At 47.5% G+C, this 20,590-nt stretch overlaps 1 protein-coding gene and 2 long non-coding RNA genes across 4 annotated transcripts; 1 reads left to right on the forward strand and 2 right to left on the reverse strand.

Moving 5' to 3' along the window:
* Positions 1-2,617: 2,617 nt before the first annotated feature.
* Positions 2,618-4,002, forward strand: LOC127294716 (uncharacterized). 2 transcript variants are annotated; one of them, XR_007846959.1, is made up of 3 exons: positions 2,618-3,028; positions 3,233-3,405; positions 3,682-4,002. It is a non-coding gene; the product is annotated as an uncharacterized lncRNA (long non-coding RNA). The 2 variants fall into 2 exon arrangements; XR_007846958.2 differs by having other exon boundaries at positions 2,619-3,028; positions 3,302-3,405.
* A 1,546-nt stretch (positions 4,003-5,548) lies between these two features.
* Positions 5,549-7,185, reverse strand: LOC127294715 (uncharacterized). Its single transcript, XR_007846957.2, has 3 exons — positions 6,825-7,185; positions 6,482-6,728; positions 5,549-6,096 (listed from the first exon to the last, which is right to left on the reverse strand). It is a non-coding gene; the product is annotated as an uncharacterized lncRNA (long non-coding RNA).
* Positions 7,186-8,631: 1,446 nt separating this feature from the next.
* Positions 8,632-17,219, reverse strand: LOC127347432 (ankyrin repeat protein nuc-2-like). The gene is made up of 7 exons (XM_071829247.1): positions 17,033-17,219; positions 16,740-16,925; positions 11,972-12,103; positions 11,111-11,250; positions 9,972-10,730; positions 8,962-9,063; positions 8,632-8,713 (listed from the first exon to the last, which is right to left on the reverse strand). The coding sequence occupies exons 1-5, from the start codon at positions 17,217-17,219 to the stop codon at positions 10,467-10,469; spliced, it is 909 nt and encodes a 302-aa protein (XP_071685348.1). The 3' UTR covers positions 8,632-8,713; positions 8,962-9,063; positions 9,972-10,466.
* Between the last annotated feature and the right edge of the window lie 3,371 nt (positions 17,220-20,590).

Below are 20,590 nucleotides of genomic sequence, written 5' to 3' on the forward strand. Positions count from 1 at the left end.
GGTGTGCAGATTATGTGTATATGTGACTTTGGCAAGCACTTCGTTAGAGACAAAGGTCAACACACCATCATTAGTTGAGAACAACAATTGGGGGGTCTCTCTTCATCTCGTATCCTTGTGTCCGACTACAAAACCTTTCTTGCCGCCTTGCATTTCCATATGTGGACTAAAACCTGTGTACATACTTATAGATACTATTAGTCCACATAATAGCACCGGTGTCATTGTTAACCAAAATAATGGTTAAGGGTAAAATACCCTTACATCCCCTAATGACGGAAAGTGTTCCTCGTCAAATATGCAATCAGCGTGACGAGCTGTGAATAGATCCCCAGTAAGGGGTTCCAGGTACCTAATAATCGACAACGATTTGTACCCCACATAGATCCCCAGTTTCCTGTGTGAACCCATTGCTGTCCGCTGAGGTGGTGAGATCGGGATGTATGTAGCACATCCAAACTTACGCAGATGGAAAATGTTGGGTGGATTTTCAGGTACCAATTGCAGAGGGGAAGTACTGTGATATGCAGTAGGTCGTAATTGAATTATGTCAGCGGCGTGTAAAACTGCGTGACCCCAACACGAGGTTGGCAAGCTGCAATTCATTAACAAAGGTCTTGAAATGAGCTTGATGCTCTTAATAAGGGACTCAGCTAAACCATGTTGAGTATGGACGTATACAGTTCGGACAACAGAGAAGGAATCTTTTCAAGTACTTGCTTGCCATATCTGTAATCTTTTGTGAAGAGTAGATACTCCTCTTTGTTGTCTTCATGAGTTTCGATGTGAAAATATTATTACGGATATCTCGATAACTGATTAAGGTACGTGAAGAATCGGGATACAATAAGGCATCTTCAATTATCACTTGTGTACCGTTTGGGAGGGTAAATATGACATGTCCGGGGCCAAAAATTAACGTATCGCGTCCGGCGATAGTTAAAATATCTTCATTCATCTTTTTCAGAGTCTGAAAATATTTTAACTCTCTCAGTATGGAGTTTGTGGTAGCACTGTCCACAAGGCATAGTTCCTCTTCCATCGGATTGTCCCTGTAGAGAACTGCCCTTTCTTGTTCTTCTTCTCGATCTCAAAATCGCTCAGGATGGCGAGCGTGCTGATAACGCATTAGAAGTAGATTGTAGACAAACAAGGAACAATCCACAAGTGATCGAAATTGTGCTTTATTGATCAATGATTCGAACTTATATACAAGTGCAAACGGCGCATTCAAGAGATGCGGCGGTTTGGTAAGGCGCCTCTCCAGGGAACCGTCATGGCAGTTGCCGCAAAGTGGGGTTGCGCGTGGATGAGAAGAGAACGGGGATTATCCCTAATAACCGTCAAGGTTATTTATTTTAATATCAATTAAGGTCCTTCTAGTTACACATAGGTTGCAATGTGGGTTGCAATTGGGATTTTCTGCAGTTGCATATGGGTTGCAACTGAAGAATTCTTTTTTTGAGATTCACGTGGATTGCAATTGAGATATATTGAGTTGCATGCGCGCGGGATGCCACTGGATTTTTTTCAGTTGCATGCGGGATGCAACTGGGATTTTCTCGAGTTTCACATGAGTTGCAACTAAGATTTTTTGAGTTACACGAGGATTGCAATTGAGATATATTGGATTTGCATGAGGAATAAAACTGAGATTTTTTGAGTGCATGGGATGCAACCGAGATTTTTGAGTTGCACGTAGATTGTAACTGAGGTTTTCTATAGTTTTATATGGCAATTGATTTTTTTTAGTTGCACGTGAATTGCAACTGAGATATATTAAGTTGCATGCATGATGCAACTTAATTTTTTGGAGTTTCACATAGATTGTAGCTCAGATTCTAGTTGCATGATAGTAATGACTTGCAGATTTTCTAGTTCGCACCCGTGCAAAGGTTACACTATGTGTAAGTAGTATGCAAGACTGAAAGAAAAAGTAGGTATACATGGTGTACAACTAAGAGCGGGTCGGCCCATAAAAATTTCAACATGCTTATTAGGTAATATTTCTCCTACTTTTAGCTCTACTACAATATGTATAACCATGTACGTGCAATGTATAATTCACAGACACTACAATGAAAATCGACAAAGCAAAATAATATGTTTCTATTTGTTTCCAGAATATTACAATTAATCATAGTTCGAAGCAACACCTTAAAAAATAACTATTAAGCATCATTATCCACTTTTTCTCTGTGATAAATGTTGAACTCTTTACGGGATCAATCGTGACCACAATTGCGATTTTAAAGAAAAGAACACATTAAGCTGATTGTCATAGTTTCGTGTCCTGTTACGTGTTTGTGGGCAGGCCATATGGCTGGAAGGCCAAGCTAACCAACCCGACAGAGCCTAAACACATATTACAAGTTTTACAATGATTGGCATTTTTAATAACCGTTCATCTACCACGATCAAACGGTGTTAATTAGACGGAACCAAACTGACGGAACCAAAAATATGGGACCGGAACCAAAATATGTGGGACCGGAACCTCAAATATATTTTCTGAACGTTAAAAAATAAGAGCGTCCTTTTGAGTGGTTGAAGACTACACCAATCTTAAAGCAACAAAGAATTGAGCCACACATCTTAAAGCAACGTGCATATCTCTGAATGAAAGATCTGGAGACCTCACCGTCGGTCTCATCCTCTCGATCTCACCATGTCAGTCTCATCCTGTCTCACTCTCTCAGCCATTCCATGTCTCTGCCGGCGATCCCCGCGATGGAGGGGAGGGGCGGCGACGGAGGGAAGTGACGTAGGCGGCGGCGTTCTGTTTCAACCTGGATCGGCCGACCGGGGCAGCGACGGAGGGATGCGACGTAGGCGGCGGCGTTCTGTTTCAACCTGGATCGGCCAGCCGGGGCAACGACGGAGGGGACGTGGCCCGCGAGGGGAGGAGCGTCAGCAGCGGCATTTGGACGTGGCCGGAGATGGTGATAAGCCACTAAGTAACCCTGCTGTTCCCAGGCGAACACAACATGAACATCTATTTCATTGGCGGAAGAATCACCGGATTTTGGTAAGTTAGCGTTTGCTGGCTTCAGCGTTTGCTGTCTAAAGAACATCTATTGAATTCCGTAGCAGGAGAGTTCTAGGACCATCACTTTGTACAAAAACTTAATGCAATACATGTCTACATGATCATGTTCTTTTCTTAAACTTCCAGTTAGCGTTTGCTGGCTTTAATTTAGATATGCAAATGAGTGCAAGTTTTCTTGTTTAGTACCCTGTTTCCGAGGCGCTGTTGGCTATTTGCTGGCGGCGAAGAGTTTACGATCATCGCGGTTCATAGGTGCTGTGTCAATGGCGCTTGACAGCGGCGAGGTGTAGATGGTGACAAGCACACCGGAGTCGAGTAGTGTTGATGCAAGGCGGCGGCGAGTACAGGTGAGTCAGGTGTGTAATAGCTACCATGTTCGTACTGCCCGTTACTTTTGAAATTGAAAGGTATGCGGATTTTTCCGCATGTTATGTGCCTGGATTGTATGGGCAGGTAAAAGTACAAGGCAGATGTAAAACTACTTTACTTCCAATATAACCACTTGTACCAGATAAGCACAACTGCAGATCCTGTATATTTATAAAACTTCTACACACCATACCATTGATCTTTAGTACCTAAGAGGGTAACTAAGTGATGTGAATCTGACTTCGGTTTTGGTGCTAATGCAGTACTATGAGTCACTTCTGCTAGAAGTCGAAGCGGAGAATGAGCGAGAAGTTCTGCTGGTACTCCGAAAGATGTGGGCATTAAACTCCAATAGTTGCAGACAAAGGTTGATTGTTTGACTAAGCTGCCATCATTATATGAGAAAGTTGTATAGTTAGAGGTATGGCAAAGAATGAATTCACCGGATGAGTGTAGATGATAACAAATTTTGGAATTTGTTCCGCTGATGCATGGTGCCAACATCAGTACCTTGTGATCTTCTGATGCCTAGTTATCAAAAGGATTGAACGGTTTAACACCTTTTATCTATCTTGTTAATTTTATTCTCTTATCATTTATAATTTGTGTAATGCAATGCAGCTTTCCCAATTTCTCGAACAATGAAATGCAGTGCAGAATCTCAATTCCATTACTTTGTTTCATCACTGAATTTAGACAATACTATTTGCTGCTCCACAGTACTATCACAGAACATTAATCCAGTACTATCACACAACAGAGTGAACTCTCAAAACGTGCTATATTTAGGAGCAGAGCGCGTACATTCTAGCAGGAAAGGGAAAGACAGATGCAATGCAGCTTTCCCATTTCCAAACTATGATATAAAATGCAATGCAAAATCTCAGTTACACTGCGATGTTTCCTCATAGAATTTTGACAGGAATATTTGCTGCTCCACAACATTCACACAACAAAATGATACATTCAACTAGCAGGAAAGGGAAAGACAAATGGGTGAAGCAGAAATTGCTACTCCAGTTTCAGTGCAAGCGAAATGCAAGACAGCCGGTTCCGCAATCTTTCTCTGGAGGATTTTTTCCAGTTCACGTCTTAATCTCTGTCAAATAACCAGATGAAATAATTCAATGAAACACCCTTCTCAACAACCAATATCTTCTCATCATTTAAAAGAATTGCTGAGTGCGACTTGGATGGAGGCTGAACCCCAAGTACTGTTGACACAACCCTGCCATGAGAAGAATTGTCAGAATGACTATCTACAGAGAAGTTCAAAAAACATACAGAACCCAAACAAAAATAAACGGTGAAGTATAATACCAAGTCTGAGTCAGTTTGTCCAGAATTTTAATGCCAAAGGGTGGATTCAAGTCAAACTTTTTTTTTCATTCGCAAAAAAAAGTCAAACATTTGACACAAACATATAAGTAGGCTTAATGGAAAAATCAGACACTTTCTCTTAAAATGCAATTTAAGGAGACTTCGGTATACTAAAATAGCCGGTAATGTGCTGCTCCCACGGGAATGTGCTGTTGCTGCAGACGTTGTACTTTGCCAATCGGGAGAAGACGGATGCTTGTGATCTGCGAGCTGCTCGTTGGCCTGAACTACATATGCCGGTATGAGCAGCGCTGCTTAACTGCGCCAGCAGCCTCGACTTCGACAACTGTATGGAGTGGCAGCTGTAGAATTACAACTTACACGGTCAGGTTTCTGCTCAGTCTGTTTGTTCCATAGTACTCCTTTGGGGCAAAACAGAGGGTGTCTGACCTTGGAAGTTGTTCCAATACAAGATACCATGCCATTTTTTGTAAGTTCATTACAAGTTATAGCATGAGCTGACAGTGATTTAACAACTAGCAAGTTTGAGAGATCAACCGCAAGCTACGGTTTAAGTTTTATAAAAATGCAGTGTGAATATGGAACGATACCAATAATATAAGCAGTTGAACACAAATACTATATTTGTAACTCTGACAAAGCTTACGATGAGTTTTACATGTTCCAAGTTGCGTAGGAGCTGCCTTGCACAGTCTTAAGTTAATGGCAATGGGAGAAGCAACTCATCATTTTCATTTTATCAGAAGCAATGGTAGAATATGCAGAGCAACCTGTACAACTGCAAGACACTGGGCTAAAACAGAATGGCATTCATATATCTGTTACAACACCAAAGCAGTCCACTCAAGTCTACACCTGAAAGATTCAGAGTTCATCCAAATTTCAGTGTCCTGACTATTCTGGGACAGGATGCAGCTCAAGGCAGATGACAACATCAGCCTAACTAGAGGGTCACTGGGACTCTGTCGAATAAGGGTCATCACGCTCCTGCCTTGTTTCTATTCTGCCAGAGCTGTACTCCATGTTTATAAATGGTGAGTTGTTCTGGTAGTCTAGACGCCCGGAAGCCCCCGCTATGCCACCAGCTACCATTGTCACTGTCAAAGACAAAGCCCCCTTGTCAGTCATCGTCTAGGTCACACGATGATTTCCTGTGGCCGTGAATCACCGCCGGCCTCTTCTGCATCGTTGTAAATCAGCTTCAGCGCTTGCACCACTTCGCCCATAAAAGGCTGCTACGATGGTTCGTTGTGAACGCACAGCGAAGAAAGTAGCCACTGTTGAGAACATTGACGCTCATGCAGATCTCACCAAGCTAGTTGACATTGATCTGCCACCTATGTATCACACAATAAGTTAGGTTCTGGATAATTATAGAAGTAGTTTTAACCAACACCAGAAGCATAATATGGGATTGTAGATCAATGATTAATGCTTAGGTCCCAACTATATATTGACTACCAGATCATAATGAATTGTGATAATATAGCATAAGCTCTTCACTTTTGCATGGCCATGCGACGCCTATTGACAGTGAGCTCATGCAGTGCTGTGCTGAACACACAAAAGTTCAGCAATTCTGAGTGAAGTGACATGTGCTTGATGTCGCAATTCTGAGTGAAGTGACATGTGCTTGAAAATTTTAACCATGTAAAGTAGTATGAGGATGCAGCGTGTAGTTTTCTTGATGGGATTTGCTTTCTTAAGTAAAGTGCTTCATACCTGAAGGCAGGCAGGCCGACGGGCGGCGACTCGCGGCGGCGACGGAGAGGTCGGGGCCGTGAGTCCCCGCGATGGACCAACCGGGCGGCGCCTCGCGGTGGAGTGCGAATTTCAAGGTTAAGTACTAACTGAATTCTGAAATGCAGCAACTACTTGTGTCAATTCAACAACAGCAAAACAGAATACCAACATGCATCATCTTGCTTAATTCAGTTGTTCTGTCCGCGGTATGCCGAATGTAGTGGTCCTGTACGCGGCCATGGCCACACCATTGACACCAATCAGACTAGCACCACCTCAAGCGAGGGTAACGGACACACGCACCAGAGTTACACACGCATACCTGGGGCACGATGAACTCGTGGACGACCCCGCGCTCCCGGTCGTGGACGGTGACCTTTTGGGTCGCGATGCCAGACGCCGCGGCGGCGGGCGCCTGCTGCAGCTCCGAGGTGCGCGCCCTCGTGCTGAGTCCCCGCGACGGGCCGACGTACCGACGAGCGGTGACTCGCGACGGGGGGAGGGGGCGGCGGCGTCGGCTGCGGGGCGGCGGCTGCGTGGCGGCGGCGTAGGCTGCGGGGCGTCGGCGTCGGCGGGGCGTCGGCTGCGGGGGGCGGCCGCGGCTGCGTGGCGGCGGCGTCGGCGGGGCGGTGGCTGCGCTCATGGGAGTTGTTTCAGCGTTTTCTATCTATCGAGATGTAATGTTACAATCCGATCTGATTCAGAATTTTTTTTATTTGGATCACTGATTAAAACATCCGTTCCGAATTATCAAATCATTATAAAACTTACAGAAAATTTATCTCAGATTTAATCAACGGTCACGAAAAATTACATTAGACGGAACCAAAATTCGATTAGACGGAACTAAAGTTCCATACCAATCACCGTAAAAGAGCTCAACACATATACATGCCGAGAATCTAACGGAACAAGAAAAATGCAAGCAAAATTTTACTGGGACAGAAAAAACAAAAAAGAGAAGCTGGACAGATCAGCCTGTGTGGTCAGGCGCTCAGTCTTCTGAGATGTAGACGCGCCCATATTGTTCTGCCTAGATAGTTCCGCCTAGCCGTCCACAAGAAGTCTGCTAGATGATGACGTGTGGTTGAGCTAGCCGGCGATTATTTCAGGTTGGGATCGATCTGACGCCACAAACATACAATCCGAGGTTAATGTCCACGAAGTGATCCGAAGCTTCGAAATGGAATACTGAAGGACTCCTTGGATACCGGAAATGTGGCGATCCTCCGGAGATAGCGAATACTAGAGAAGAGCAACTATGAATGAATTGTTTGGTCTGAGAAGTATAAAGGGTGAACCTATGATCGCTTGTCCAGTGCTTACGTGATTTGAGAAATGACCATGTGATCCCACAAAAAGATCCATGGAATGACTAAAACCATCAAGTATCAGCAGGTCAACTAGTCATGTCAAACATGCGCCACTAGCACACATCTAACTTGCACAAGGAGGATATATATCGACCCACCAAAACCATGTAAACTTCGTACAAAATGTAGGTCATTCCGCCTTTGTGCTCCGAGACACCTTCAAGGATGCCATAGCATTCCTGCACATTTCCTCAACTTATAAGTAACACGATTGTGTCGGTAACATGAAATCGTTATTCAGAGGTAGAAGAGTATCGCAGCCCATCCTCGATCTCATCATTCCCTGGTTCCAGTTTCAGTGCATCCAGAAACGCCTCGCACGCACCTTTGTAGTCCTGATGAAAATACACAAGCAGCAGCGAACGATCGTAAACAATTTGCACAATGATAGCCAAAGTCCCGAGAAAACTGTATCTTCAACGACCCAACCTTGAGTGACATCAGGGCTTTGCTCTGCCTGTATAGGGCCTTTGGCCAGCCTGGTCTCCTGCTCTTGCATTCAAGAGCATCCAGCAGACTCAGCAAAGGCTTGCCCAACTGAAGCCAGCAGAGGCTCCTACTACCTCCGTTTCAAGGAATAAAGCGCACGCGTATTTCAAGACGAAGTTTGACCATACAAATTGAGCAACAAAATCTTGATTATATTATATGCAATTAGTATCGTTGGATTCATATTGAAAAGAACTTTCTAATGATACTAATTTCATACAAACAATGTTTATCTATTTGAAATAATTCTTGGTCAAACAAAAAGCACGTAAAATAAGGGCGCCTTATTCCTTGAAACGGAGGTAGTATTTGAGAACAAGGTTGCGTCGTTAGGGTCAAGCTCCATTGCCTGTACATCCAGAAAGTTATTAACTGATTAGCTTAGTACCCCGAAAGAGGAACATGCACATTGTTGCGCATAGACACATAACAGTATTTAGTACACAATGTTAACTGAATAGAGGATCTTTAGTGCACAATATTTATGCATGAACCTTGCCTCCTTCATTCAGAGTGTGCAAGGCACTACAAGTTATTAGGCAATAGATAGTTTCGAGGTTGCAAAAGTATGAGCGGGTTTATGGTACTGTAACGTACCATACTGTAGAATTCTGCGGCAGATAGAAAATCTCTTCTCCCAACTGCCTTACTCCCTTTTGACTTCAACTCCTGTATTTTCCTTTTATCCACAGGCTCACTCTGAAACATCAAGAATATCAAATAAACATGGGTTTGATGAATGTATGAAAGACAATCATTCTAAAGCAACAATCGAAATTATCATGTAAAAGATTCAAGGAATAGAAGGCTTTTTATTTCACATGGTCTTTCTGCTCATCACTTCTATGATTGCACAAGAAAAATGTTTCAACTTTCAAGAATTCGTAAGCGGTACCAAAAATACACTTTTCCATACCGACGCAAGAAATTCACTCATATACACCTTCAAGTCAAGAAAAGTACCACTGCAAGATGCGTGTAGTCAAACAACATAAACACTGACCAAAGATATTTTCCAGAATTATATAGGCTAGACTTTAAAAGTGAGATGTGCAAAATTTGCAGAAAATATATTTTCATAATGTTGTGCTTCTATAATTTTAAAAATGCAATTAAAACAAAATCTAGATGTCAAAAGCAGGCAGCAGCATTTTTATGATTTCTAAAAGAGGAAATAACTTTTTCTGACTTAATAAGGAGTACAAAGACTCCCCAAACAGCAAAACAAAGTGCAACTCGAGTGGAGTTAACCACATAGTGAATCATTACATGATGAGAAAACTTCAGAGTTCCATCTGAAGCTTAACAGTTACTCCCTCTGTTTGACCAATTGACCCAAAACTTTAAGAACTATGGTGTTCAGATCTCTCTATAATTCCATCAAATGTCACACAGCAGTTGCACGGTTCAATGTGCATGCGTATAGTAGGAAAGAGTAAGATTTACATCATTGGTAAACAATACACATGCCTCATTATTCAATTAAACAACCCTGCTTAAAGCTTAAAGAGATAAAATGTTCAGTTTGCACTAGAATACCGCTAGGTGTCAACAACAGTTGTGTGGTTCAATTGAATGTTTATACAGCAGCGCAGAGGTAAACTTACATCATTACGAGGATGCCAGTCATCGCCAATCCCCAGTACACACATCAAGCACCCACTTGAGGCACTCTTCGGTGCATCGCGTAAAGCGGTTAAGAAATAATCTCCATTTGCAACAGCACCAGCCTATCATGGAAGTCAGAGATCTTATTTTGCTGTAATGAACCCAATCGGGCTTCTCTTCTCTTTATACAATAGAAGGAGTGCAGTACATGGCAAGGTACAATAAAAAACCGATCCTCACAATAAATATAGGATATGGAAATCCCTATACAATAGCTAACTGAATCAAAACCGATCCTAGCGTTAATAATGGAAATAAGGTTAAAAGATGCACCAAGACAAGTGGCTCTCACTGTGCTAAAAAAATGTAACGTGCCACACGGTCACCTACAATGCATACATTATATGGGTATAGCAGTACTGTGACAAGGCATGTCCTCAAAATCACCATTATGTCGAGCAGTGTGTATTATTGGAGTTGTATAAGTACTGGGATCAGGATATTGGATACACATTATATGCCACAGTATAGCAAATCGGCGGAGTATCGGCGCATGGTAGCTCATAAACCAAGTAAAGCAAAAGTTTGCTAACTTCATAAATTGAATGATAGAACAAAGCAAACAGCCTCATAGTAATTTTAGCGACTGAAAATAGTAAGTTGAAGTTACAGTACCTCAACCAAGAGCTTACACATTTCACTGAGGTAGCATTTATAGCAAAATAGAGAGGAGTCATACCATTTAACATCTTGTTGTACTGGAATGAAACATCAAGATATCAGGTTCTTCAAAGTGGTTGAGTGATACATTTTATAAAAATATTCAGTGTCCGATGGCATCACAAAAGAATTAAGCACATTGTCAAGACATCAACATATAGTTATGGGACACCATGTACACAGTTTAGGTCAAATGTTGACTAGTATACTTTATTCAACTGAAGCATAATTTTTTTTCAAAAATCCACAATACTGTTCAAGTTAGCTGGCAAGTATCACAACTAATATCAATGTTCTCGTGATCTTTAACAGGTAGAAGGAAGCAAAGCACCGAAACAGCGTCAATCAACCAAAGTATGTGCCCTTTTAGCAGTCCAAATAGAAAGTTAAGGCAGAATCAGTATGCTGATAAACTTACATCTGCATTGTGGTCCAATAAAATCTTCATAGAACGATCATCACATTCTGCCGCCACAATATGAAGTGGTGTCCCGCAACCATTTACAGGGTCAGGATAAGCACCTCTTTCAAGCAATTGTCTGACGATTTTATAAAATCCTGGATAAATTAAATAATCCAGGTTGTTACTATCCCCTCTTGGTCGATATAACTGACACTTACGTCATGAGATGGAAGAAAAACCATGAGAATGTGAATGCCCTCCTCTCAGTTCATCACTTGTTTCCCTTATCATGTGCTTGCATGTCTGTAGTTAGTGCTCCATAAGATTAAGATCTAACTTAATCAGCAATAGGACTGGATAGGGGGTTGTTGACAAGAAAAGGGGTACATTTATGTTTAAGTAGATTAACTGCCATGGGTTACGAAACATGCATTTTACATGTATGGTTCATGTAGGTTAACCACTTGCCGCACAATTAGGTTTTACTAGATTAAACTGCACTACTCATTAAACCTACATCTTGCAATTATTGTTCAATTAGGCAAGAAAAGCTTCTGTGTCCGACAAGAACCTCTTTTTCGACTTCACTGATCCACATATACAACTTTCGGAGCCAAACCATCAAATTCATGGAATATCTTGGAAGCAATTGTGTGTCAATGAAAGAACCTGATCATGGAATTTACTTTTGTTAAATGACTATATGAAAACCACCTAAATACACAAATGCTGCACCACCTCTCATACAGTGATCCATTTTACTACTCTTAAATTCGATCATGGAAAAGAGACCTATACCACGAAACAGAAGACAAATATATCCTACTCAACAATAACAATATACTATAGTTAGAAAAGCCATCGTAGGGGGGAGACCTAATCCAGCAGCACAATGCAGGGGAGTAAACCCATCGTCGCTGGTTTTGTCTTGATTGGCGCCCTGATCAAGAAGATACTTGGCAGTATTCACTTTCTCATTGTATATTGCCTGAATTAGAGGTGTTCTACCTGTCAAGAAGGCATATAATGCAGCTTATTAGGCAATTCATTCCTGGGTTTGGCAAGGAGATCTATTTCCATCTCACTTTGGGCAAAGAAAAAAAAAAGTTCAGTACCAATACAGAGGGCCTCGAAATTTACATCCTTCATCATAGAGGATCAAAGTGTCTGAGATTACATTGGACACATGCGTCCACATGTGGTGTGAAATTCAATTGTTCCGGCCACGTACAAAGACAGGTCCAATTCTGATCTCGGGACAGTTCGATGCAAAGAGACTGCCATTCATGAACCATACATGAGAAGGTATTTTTCGCGAAAACGCAAAAGCCTTGCAATTCGATGCATTGATAGATAAAGAAGGTTATATGTACAAGTCCGAGGACGGACAAACACCACGCCATACAACTCGACCCAAGAAAAGTAAAACAGGTCTAGGGGAGCAAAAGGTGCACACCCCGAGCCCCCGCATCCGCCCAAAGCCGCGCTTCCGCCACAATGTCGTTGAAAAGGGAAGTCACCGAGGGCCGCGCGTTGTCAAAGACCGCCGCGTTACGGTGTTTCTAAATCCACCATGCCGTAAGCATGATAATCGACGAAGTGCCTTTGCGCAACTGGCGTGGGGTAGTTCGCACCACCAGCGACCACCACTCCGCAAAGTCGCCCTCATCCGTGGGGGGGCCTGAAGTAGATCGGATCCACGACAGGACCTCAAACCAAACCATCCTGGAGAACGAGCAGCCTGTGAGAAGATGGCGTATGGTCTCAGTGGACTGGTCGCAGAGCGGGCAGCTGGGGGTATGCGGAAACCCCCGTCTAGTCAGCCTCTCCCCCGTCCAACACCTATCAAGGCAAACCAGCCATATAAAGGACTTCACCCTTGGCGGCGCCTAAGATTTCCAGTTCAGCCTCCAGGAGCTTGAAATGATCGCACCCTGAAAGAGGGCATCATAGCAAGATCCGGAGGAGTACTGGCCATCCGTCGTCCAACGCCAAATCATCCTGTCCTGTTCCGCCGAAAGATGGGTATCCCGGAGCCGGCCCCACAACTGCACATATTGCCAAAGTGCTAGGGCGCTCGGTGCCCTCACAATATCAGTGATCCAAGTGCGATTCACCAGAGCCTGGCGTACCGTGCGTGCCTTTCTCCGGCGCTTCGGTACCAGCGCGTACACCTCAGGCGCCACCTCCTTTATGGCTTTGCCATCCAACCATCTATCCTCCCAAAAAAGGGCAGATTCCCCGTTTCCGACCACCATGGTGGTGGAAACCGCGAAGGCATCCAGCTCCGTCTTACATGAGAAGGTATGACTGGGTGAGCACAGAAGGTATGAGAAATGATGCCAGTGCAAAGGCATGCCCTTTTGTTATTTAACATTCCGAGGTAAGCATGTGTGTGTGCTGCAAGCATTGGTATGCAGAGCCATGCATTACCTTTTACAAGCATATATACCCTGAAACTTCACATGCGAGGGAGGTGCCGGTCCGGGCAGTTCCGGGAGGAGTGGCCGGAGACGAGGCAATGCAGGCACCTAGTGCGATTGGGGCAGCCGGCGACTCTGTGGTTTGCTTCCAAGCACCGAAAGCACCTGCCGTGGAGCTCAGCCTTAAAGCCTTATCAAAGCGAGGTTGTTGGCGGGTGTGTTAGAGATATATTTGGTATATGTACGGTTAGGGATAGATTAGGTAGGGATAGATTTGTTTCTTGTCCTCTACTCCAAATCGGTCCCTTGTACTCCTATATATACTCGCCCATGAGGCTCAATAATACATCCAACATATTCTGCATATCTCTCTCCCTCTCTATCGTTCTACATGGTATCAGAGCGGCACGCTCCTTGACCTAGCCGCCGCAAGGTTTCCGCGCCGCGCCGCCCCCGGAGAGATCGATCTCCATGATCTACTCCGGGGGCCGCGCAATCCGTATGAGGCTTCACTCGCCGATCCGTTGATCCACTGCCCTCGAGTCTTTTTTTTCCAATCCGTAGATTGGTTTTCTTTTTGCGTCGCCGGTCGCTCGACCGGCGTTTTTCTTTTTTGGTTTTACCGATCATAGATCAGATTGAGTCGCCCATCGCCATCGTCCTCTTGCGCCTCTACTCCGACAACGGCATCGACCTGCACCGGCCATCAACCGCACGGCACAGCCGCACGCGCCGCACACGGGGCGCCCCTACGTGCGACGCCGCAGGCTGTCTCGCCCGCGCGGTCTCCATCGCTGGTCCGTCTTCGCCGTCATCGCCCGGGACTACATCGACAACGCCGCCATCGACTCCGATCTGCGCGTCGTCCACGCCATGGCACATGTAGCGCCGCCGTCGGTCTGATCAACCGACCCCGCGCACATCTACGCCAAGCAAGTTCCCGAGCACGCGCCTACCACCGATCGAGCAAAGGGTTGCCGCTGCGTCGCCCCTTCGGGCCGCACCGTTGCCGCCTTTGGTCCATGCCGCTAGCCGCTGCCGCGCCGGCTGCACCGGCTACCACGCCAGCTGCACCGGCTGCCGCGCCGGCCACCCCGGTCACTAGGCCGGCTGCACCGGCTGCTAGGCCGGCTGCCCCGGTTGCTCGGCCGGCTGCACCGGCTGCCGCGCCGGCTGCCCCGGTCGGTCGGCCGGCTGCACCGGCTGCCACGTCGGCTGATCCGGTCGCTAGGCCGGCTGCTCCGGCTGCCGCGCTGGCTGCCCCTCCACGACCTCGTCCTCGACCCCTGCCGCACCCTCTGCTGCGGCTACACCTACGCCGCCCCCTCGGGCCGTGCCGTTGCTGCACGCGATCGCCTTCGCCTTTCCCCGCGCGTCGATGTCCGAGTCCACCACAGCGCCGCCCCTTCGGCGCGGGTCGCCTCCATCCGCGCATGGTCTTCGTCACGCCGCTGGATCTTCCTCGCCTACTTCGTGTACCGCCGCCGCGCCCCCACCCCAGGTCGCCGCTGGGCTCGCCAACCACTTCAGGTCGCGCTGGGCTCGCCGACAACCGCAACGCCCGTCTAGGCGTCCAGCATGACCACCCCTGGTCACCGCTGGATTAGCCGCCTTCTACGTCTCCAACCGTCTCGACTTCATCGCCTGTGCCATCGCCTCGTTCCCATCTACACCACCTGCTACTCTACTCTGAGAACCGCGGGCAGCATCGGCATCTCCGTCGATCTGCGACCGCGACGCTTCCGGAGGCCTCCTCTGCTAGTCCCTCTGACACGGCGATAAGTTCATGATGGTCCCTGCCCCTCGCGTGCCCGGTACTGGCAACACCGGAAGTGCCTTCGTCCCCGACACGTTACCGAGTCTGGCAAACTCGTGCCGGACGTATCATCTTCATCGGCTTCGACAACTTCTTCTTCGGCATCGCCTCTACGACTGCCTCGACCGCGTCACCGACTTCTTCTATGTGTACTCGGTTCTGGCAAAACCGAAGTATGCCTTCGTCCCCGACGTGCGCCTGGTTCTGGCAAAACTAGGGCCGCACCTCGTCCTCGACGGCTCGGACTGCATCGACTTCGGCATCGACAACCTCCACGACTGCCTCGACGCGTCTCCGTCGCTCTCCTCGCGCACTACGCGCTTGCGGCTACATCGACACCGGCACCCGCCCACGACATCGACCACGGCAATCCCTCGCGCGGCTCCCTCGACCAAGGTTGCAGCACCCACGCTCTCGGCTACCTCGACATCGGCATACAGGGCTACCACCTCGCCTGCGCCTCACTAGCTTCCTCTACAGTCCAAGCATCCGTGACGCAACTCCGTCCACGATGCTCCCGCTGTGACTGCGGGGGAGTGTCAGCCTTCTGGGGTCCACTTCGGTTTATCTCCAGTCTGACCGTCCGCGACGCTACTGTTGTTCACGTCACTACCTCTACGACTGCGGGGGAGTGTTAGAGATATATTTGGTATACGTACGGTTAGGGATAGATTAGGTAGGGATAGATTTGTTTCTTGTCCTCTACTCCAAGTCGGTCCCTTGTACTCCTATATATACTCGCCCATGAGGCTCAATAATACATCCAACATATTCTGCATATCTCTCTCCCTCTCTATCGTTCTACAGCGCGGGCGCAGTAATTCCGGTGTCTGAGGATGGCAAAGGGTTGCGTCCTCTTCCGCCCCTACATCTAACTAGCTGCCACTCCTGCGCGGCGCCCATGCCACCATCAAGCCGCGAGGTTTCGGGCACGAGCACCATGCTACGAAGCATGGGATGCGGGGTGGGGGCAGGCGCAGATCCGGGCGCAGCAGTTTGCCCGTCGGGCAGAGGCGGGCTCTCTGGCCGTATTGAAGCCGCGGCGCCTGCAATCTGCGTGAAGGTTGGTGGTGATGGCGACACGTACATCATGATGAAATCTCGCCGTGGATGCATCAGAGAGACATAAGCGTCCCTCATATCCCAGCGAGTCGCAAGCTTGACCTTGCACGCACGGTGGGAGCTCGCCTTGGAGTAGGGGTTAACCGGTGGAGGCCGCAGCCGGAGTGGCAAACGGCACGGTCACGCCATGGCCGAGGTGGCCACCGGCTCGGGAGGAGGATTGGCTCTCACGCGCTCCGGGGTTTGGAGGCATATATACCCGGAAACTTCACATGCGATCGAGGAGAATCATAACGCCAACTACAGTATGTTTTAGGATTTTGGTGGGAAGGGAAGACCGAACCTCCGTGGTCGACGGCGTCCACATCGACCCCCAATACCTCTACCAGGTAGGGGCACATGTCTAGCTTCCCGCTGCCGGCGGCGAGGTGCAGCGCCCCGAGGCCCCTCGTATCCTCGTCTTCCGTCCTCACCCCCTCCACCGTATCCCTGAGGTGGCCCCTGCCCTTATGCAGCGCCCTCGCAAACCCTGCGACCAAAAAACATCGGCACTCCAACTGAATCAGCGACACTCGACGACCAGGATCGGAGCCTGGATATATATATATATAGATTGAGAGAATTCAAGGCGCATACTATTGAACGAGCCAATGTCGCCGTCGATCGCCGCGTCGAGGAGCTGGCTCCGCATCTTCCCGCCGGCTGCGGTGCGGTGTGGGTAAGGAGGGTTCATTACTATGTTAGGGACGAGGGGAGGAAGGGAGGTGGCCAGATGCTTACCGAAGAACGTGCGAGCAGTAGGGGAGCGACGCGACGGCGCCATGGCGAGCGGTTTGGTGGGGTGGTGGAGATTGGAGAACGTGGTAGGGTTTTTGGACCGGGTAGAAAGTGATAGAGAAATGAGCAACTATCTTCTCTGGGGGCCTGTTGACGCGTAAAGCACACGCCCGTTGGGAACCCCAAGTGGAAGGTGTGATCCGTACAGCAGCAAGTTTCTCTCAGTAAGAAACCAAGGTTTATCGAACCAGTAGGAGTCAAGGAGCACGTGAAGGTTGTTGGTGACGGAGTGTAGTGCGGCGCAACTCCAGGGATTCCGGCGCCAACGTGGAACCTGCACAACACAATCCAAATACTTTGCCTCAACTTAACAGTGAGGTTGTCAATCTCACCGGCTTGCTGTAACAAAGGATTAAATGTATGGTGTGGAAAATGATGTTTGTATGCGAAGAACAGTAAAGAATAATGTTTGCAGTAGATTGTATTCTCTAGTGGTGTCTCTCCAATATGAAATAGCATGTCGGGTGAACAAATTACAGTTGGGCAATTGACAAATAAAGAGGGCATAACAATGCACATACATATCATGATGAGTATTGTGAAATTCAATTGGGCATTACGACAAAGTACATAGACCGCTATCCAGCATGCATCTATGCCTAAAAAGTCCACCTTCAGGTTAGCATCCGCACCCCTTCCAGTATTAAGTTGCAAACAACAGACAATTGCATTAAGTATGGTGCGTAATGTAATCAACACAAATATCCTTAGACAAAGCATTGATGTTTTATCCCTAGTGGCAACAACATATCCACAACCTTAGAACTTTCTGTCACTGTCCCAGATTAAATGGAGGCATGAACCCACTATCGAGCATAAATACTCCCTCTTGGAGTTACAAGTATCAACTTGGCCAGAGCCTCTACTAGCAACGGAGAGCATGCAAGATCATAAACAACACATATATGATAGATTGATAATCAACATAACATAGTATTCCATATTCATCGGATCCCAACAAACACAACATGTAGCATTACAAATAGATGATCTTGATCATGTTAGGAAGCTCACAAGATCGAACAATGATAGCACAATGAGGAGAAGACAACCATCTAGCTACTGCTATGGACCCATAGTCCAGGGGTGAACTACTCACAGATCAATCCGGAGGCGATCATGGTGATGAAGAGTCCTCCGGGAGATGATTCCCCTCTCCGGCAGGGTGCCGGAGGCGATCTCCTGAACCCCCCGAGATGGGATTGGCGGCGGCGGCGTCTCTGGAAGGTTTTCCGTATCGTGGCTCTCGGTACTAGGGTTTTCGCGACGAAGGCTTTAAGTAGGCGGAAGGGTAGGGTTGGAGGCGGTGCGAGGGCCCCACACAACAGGGCGGCGCGGGACCCACCTTGGTCGCACGGCCCTGGTGTGGCGGCGCCTCGTCGCCCCACTTCGTAATCCTTTCGGTCTTCAGGAAGCTTCGTGAAAAAATAAGACCCTGGGCGTTGATTTTGTCCAATTCCGAGAATGTTTCCTCTGTAGGATTTCTGAAACCAAAAACAGCAGAAAACAGCAACTGGCTCTTCGGCATCTTGTCAATAGGTTAGTGCCAGAAAATGCATAAATATGACATAAAGTGTGTATAAAACATGTGAGTATCATCATAAAAGTAGCATGGAACATAAGAAATTATAGATACGTTTGAGACGTATCAATGCCAAAGGCCACTACATATACAGGTGTGTAGTGTGCAGGAAACCCCTTATACACTGGGGATATACATGAAAAGGGAAAATGGGTCCACACCAATGTGCTTGCTAAGCTCATGTCGCACCGGGTCACGCGCAATGCTGATAGCATCAGTACTGTCAGACGAGAGAAGAGTCGGTGTAGCAGCAGCAGTGGCACCAAAGTCCTCCAGTAACCAGCGTAACCACTTCACCTCTGCCGTCGCAGAAGCTATGGCTCGCAACTCGGCTTCTGTACTCGAGCGGGAAACATTTGTCTGTTTCTTGGTCTTCCAGGCGATGAGAGTGCCACCAAGAAACACACAGTAAGCAGACAGGGACTTGCGATCCGTAGGATCACTAGCCCACGTAGCATCAGAGTAGTCCTGGAGCTGTAAGGAGCCGGAGCGAGGGAAGAATAGACGGCGAGAGATCGTGCCACGAAGATACCGTAGGACACGAAGGAGATGACTGTAGTGGACCGAGGTGGGAGCTGAAACAAACTAACTCAGAATGTGGACTGGATAGGAAATATCTGGATGAGTCACAGCAAGATAGACAAGGCTCCCAACCAAGTGACGATAGCGTGTCGGGTCAGACAGTGGAATACCATCAGTAGGACGAAGCTGAACATTGAGCTCCATAGGAGTCTCAACGGTGCGCTCATCACCAAGAGCAGCACGAGTAAGGAGGTCCTGTATATACTTCTCCTGGGAGATATAGAATCCATCGGAGGTGGAAGAGACCTCAATCCCAAGGAAGTAGCGAAGAGGACCAAGATCGGTCATGAGAAACAGCTCATGGAGACGAGCCTTAACAAAGGCAATATACTCAGAGTCGTCACCGGTGATGATCATGTCATCCACATAGAGCAGAAGAAGAGTCCGACCACGAGAAGAAGTGTGGACAAACAGCGCTGAATCATGATAACTGGGAGTGAAGCCAGCAGCAGTCACAACCGAGGCAAATCGCTCAAACCAGGAGCGAGGGGTCTGCTTAAGACCATAGAGAGAGCGTCGGAGACGGCAGGCCATGCCATCAGGAATATAGTAGCCAGGAGGTGGCTGCATGTAGACCTCCTCGTGTAGCTCGCCTGTAAGAAAGGCGTTCTGAACATCAAGCTAAGAGACAGACCAGCGACGAGCAGCGGCAACAGCACGAAGGGTGCGAACAGTGATCATGTGAGCCACAGGGGCGAAATTCTCATCATAATCGCGCCCCCGCTCCTGCTGAAAACCGCGAGCCACAAGACGCGCTTTGTAGCGCTCAAGGGAACCATCCGAGCGGGTCTTGGTCTTATAAACCCACTTGCACGTGATGGGACGAACAGAAGGAGGTGGGGTAACAACATCCCACGTGCCAGTGCGCTCCAGCGCAGCAATCTCCTCAGCCATCGCTAGCTGCCATTCGGGATGAGCAAGAGCATCCCGGTAAGAAGTGGGCTCAAGGGCAGCAGAGAGACCATAGTGAGTAGGGGAATAGCGGTTGGGGGTACGACGAGGCCGAGCACCAAGAGTAGGAGGCTCAGGCACCGAAGAGGACACACCGGAAGTAGAAGGCATGTCAGCGGAAGCATCAACATCACGAGGGCGACAAGTGTAGTGAAACGGAAGAGGAGAGAGAGGAGGAGCCACCGTAGGCGAGGAAGGAGGCGTAGAGGCAGCAGACAGCGGTGAAGAGGGTGTTGAGGGAG

Source organism: Lolium perenne, chromosome 4 (assembly GCF_019359855.2).
Source record: "Lolium perenne isolate Kyuss_39 chromosome 4, Kyuss_2.0, whole genome shotgun sequence".
NCBI classification, from domain to species: Eukaryota; Viridiplantae; Streptophyta; class Magnoliopsida; order Poales; family Poaceae; genus Lolium; species Lolium perenne.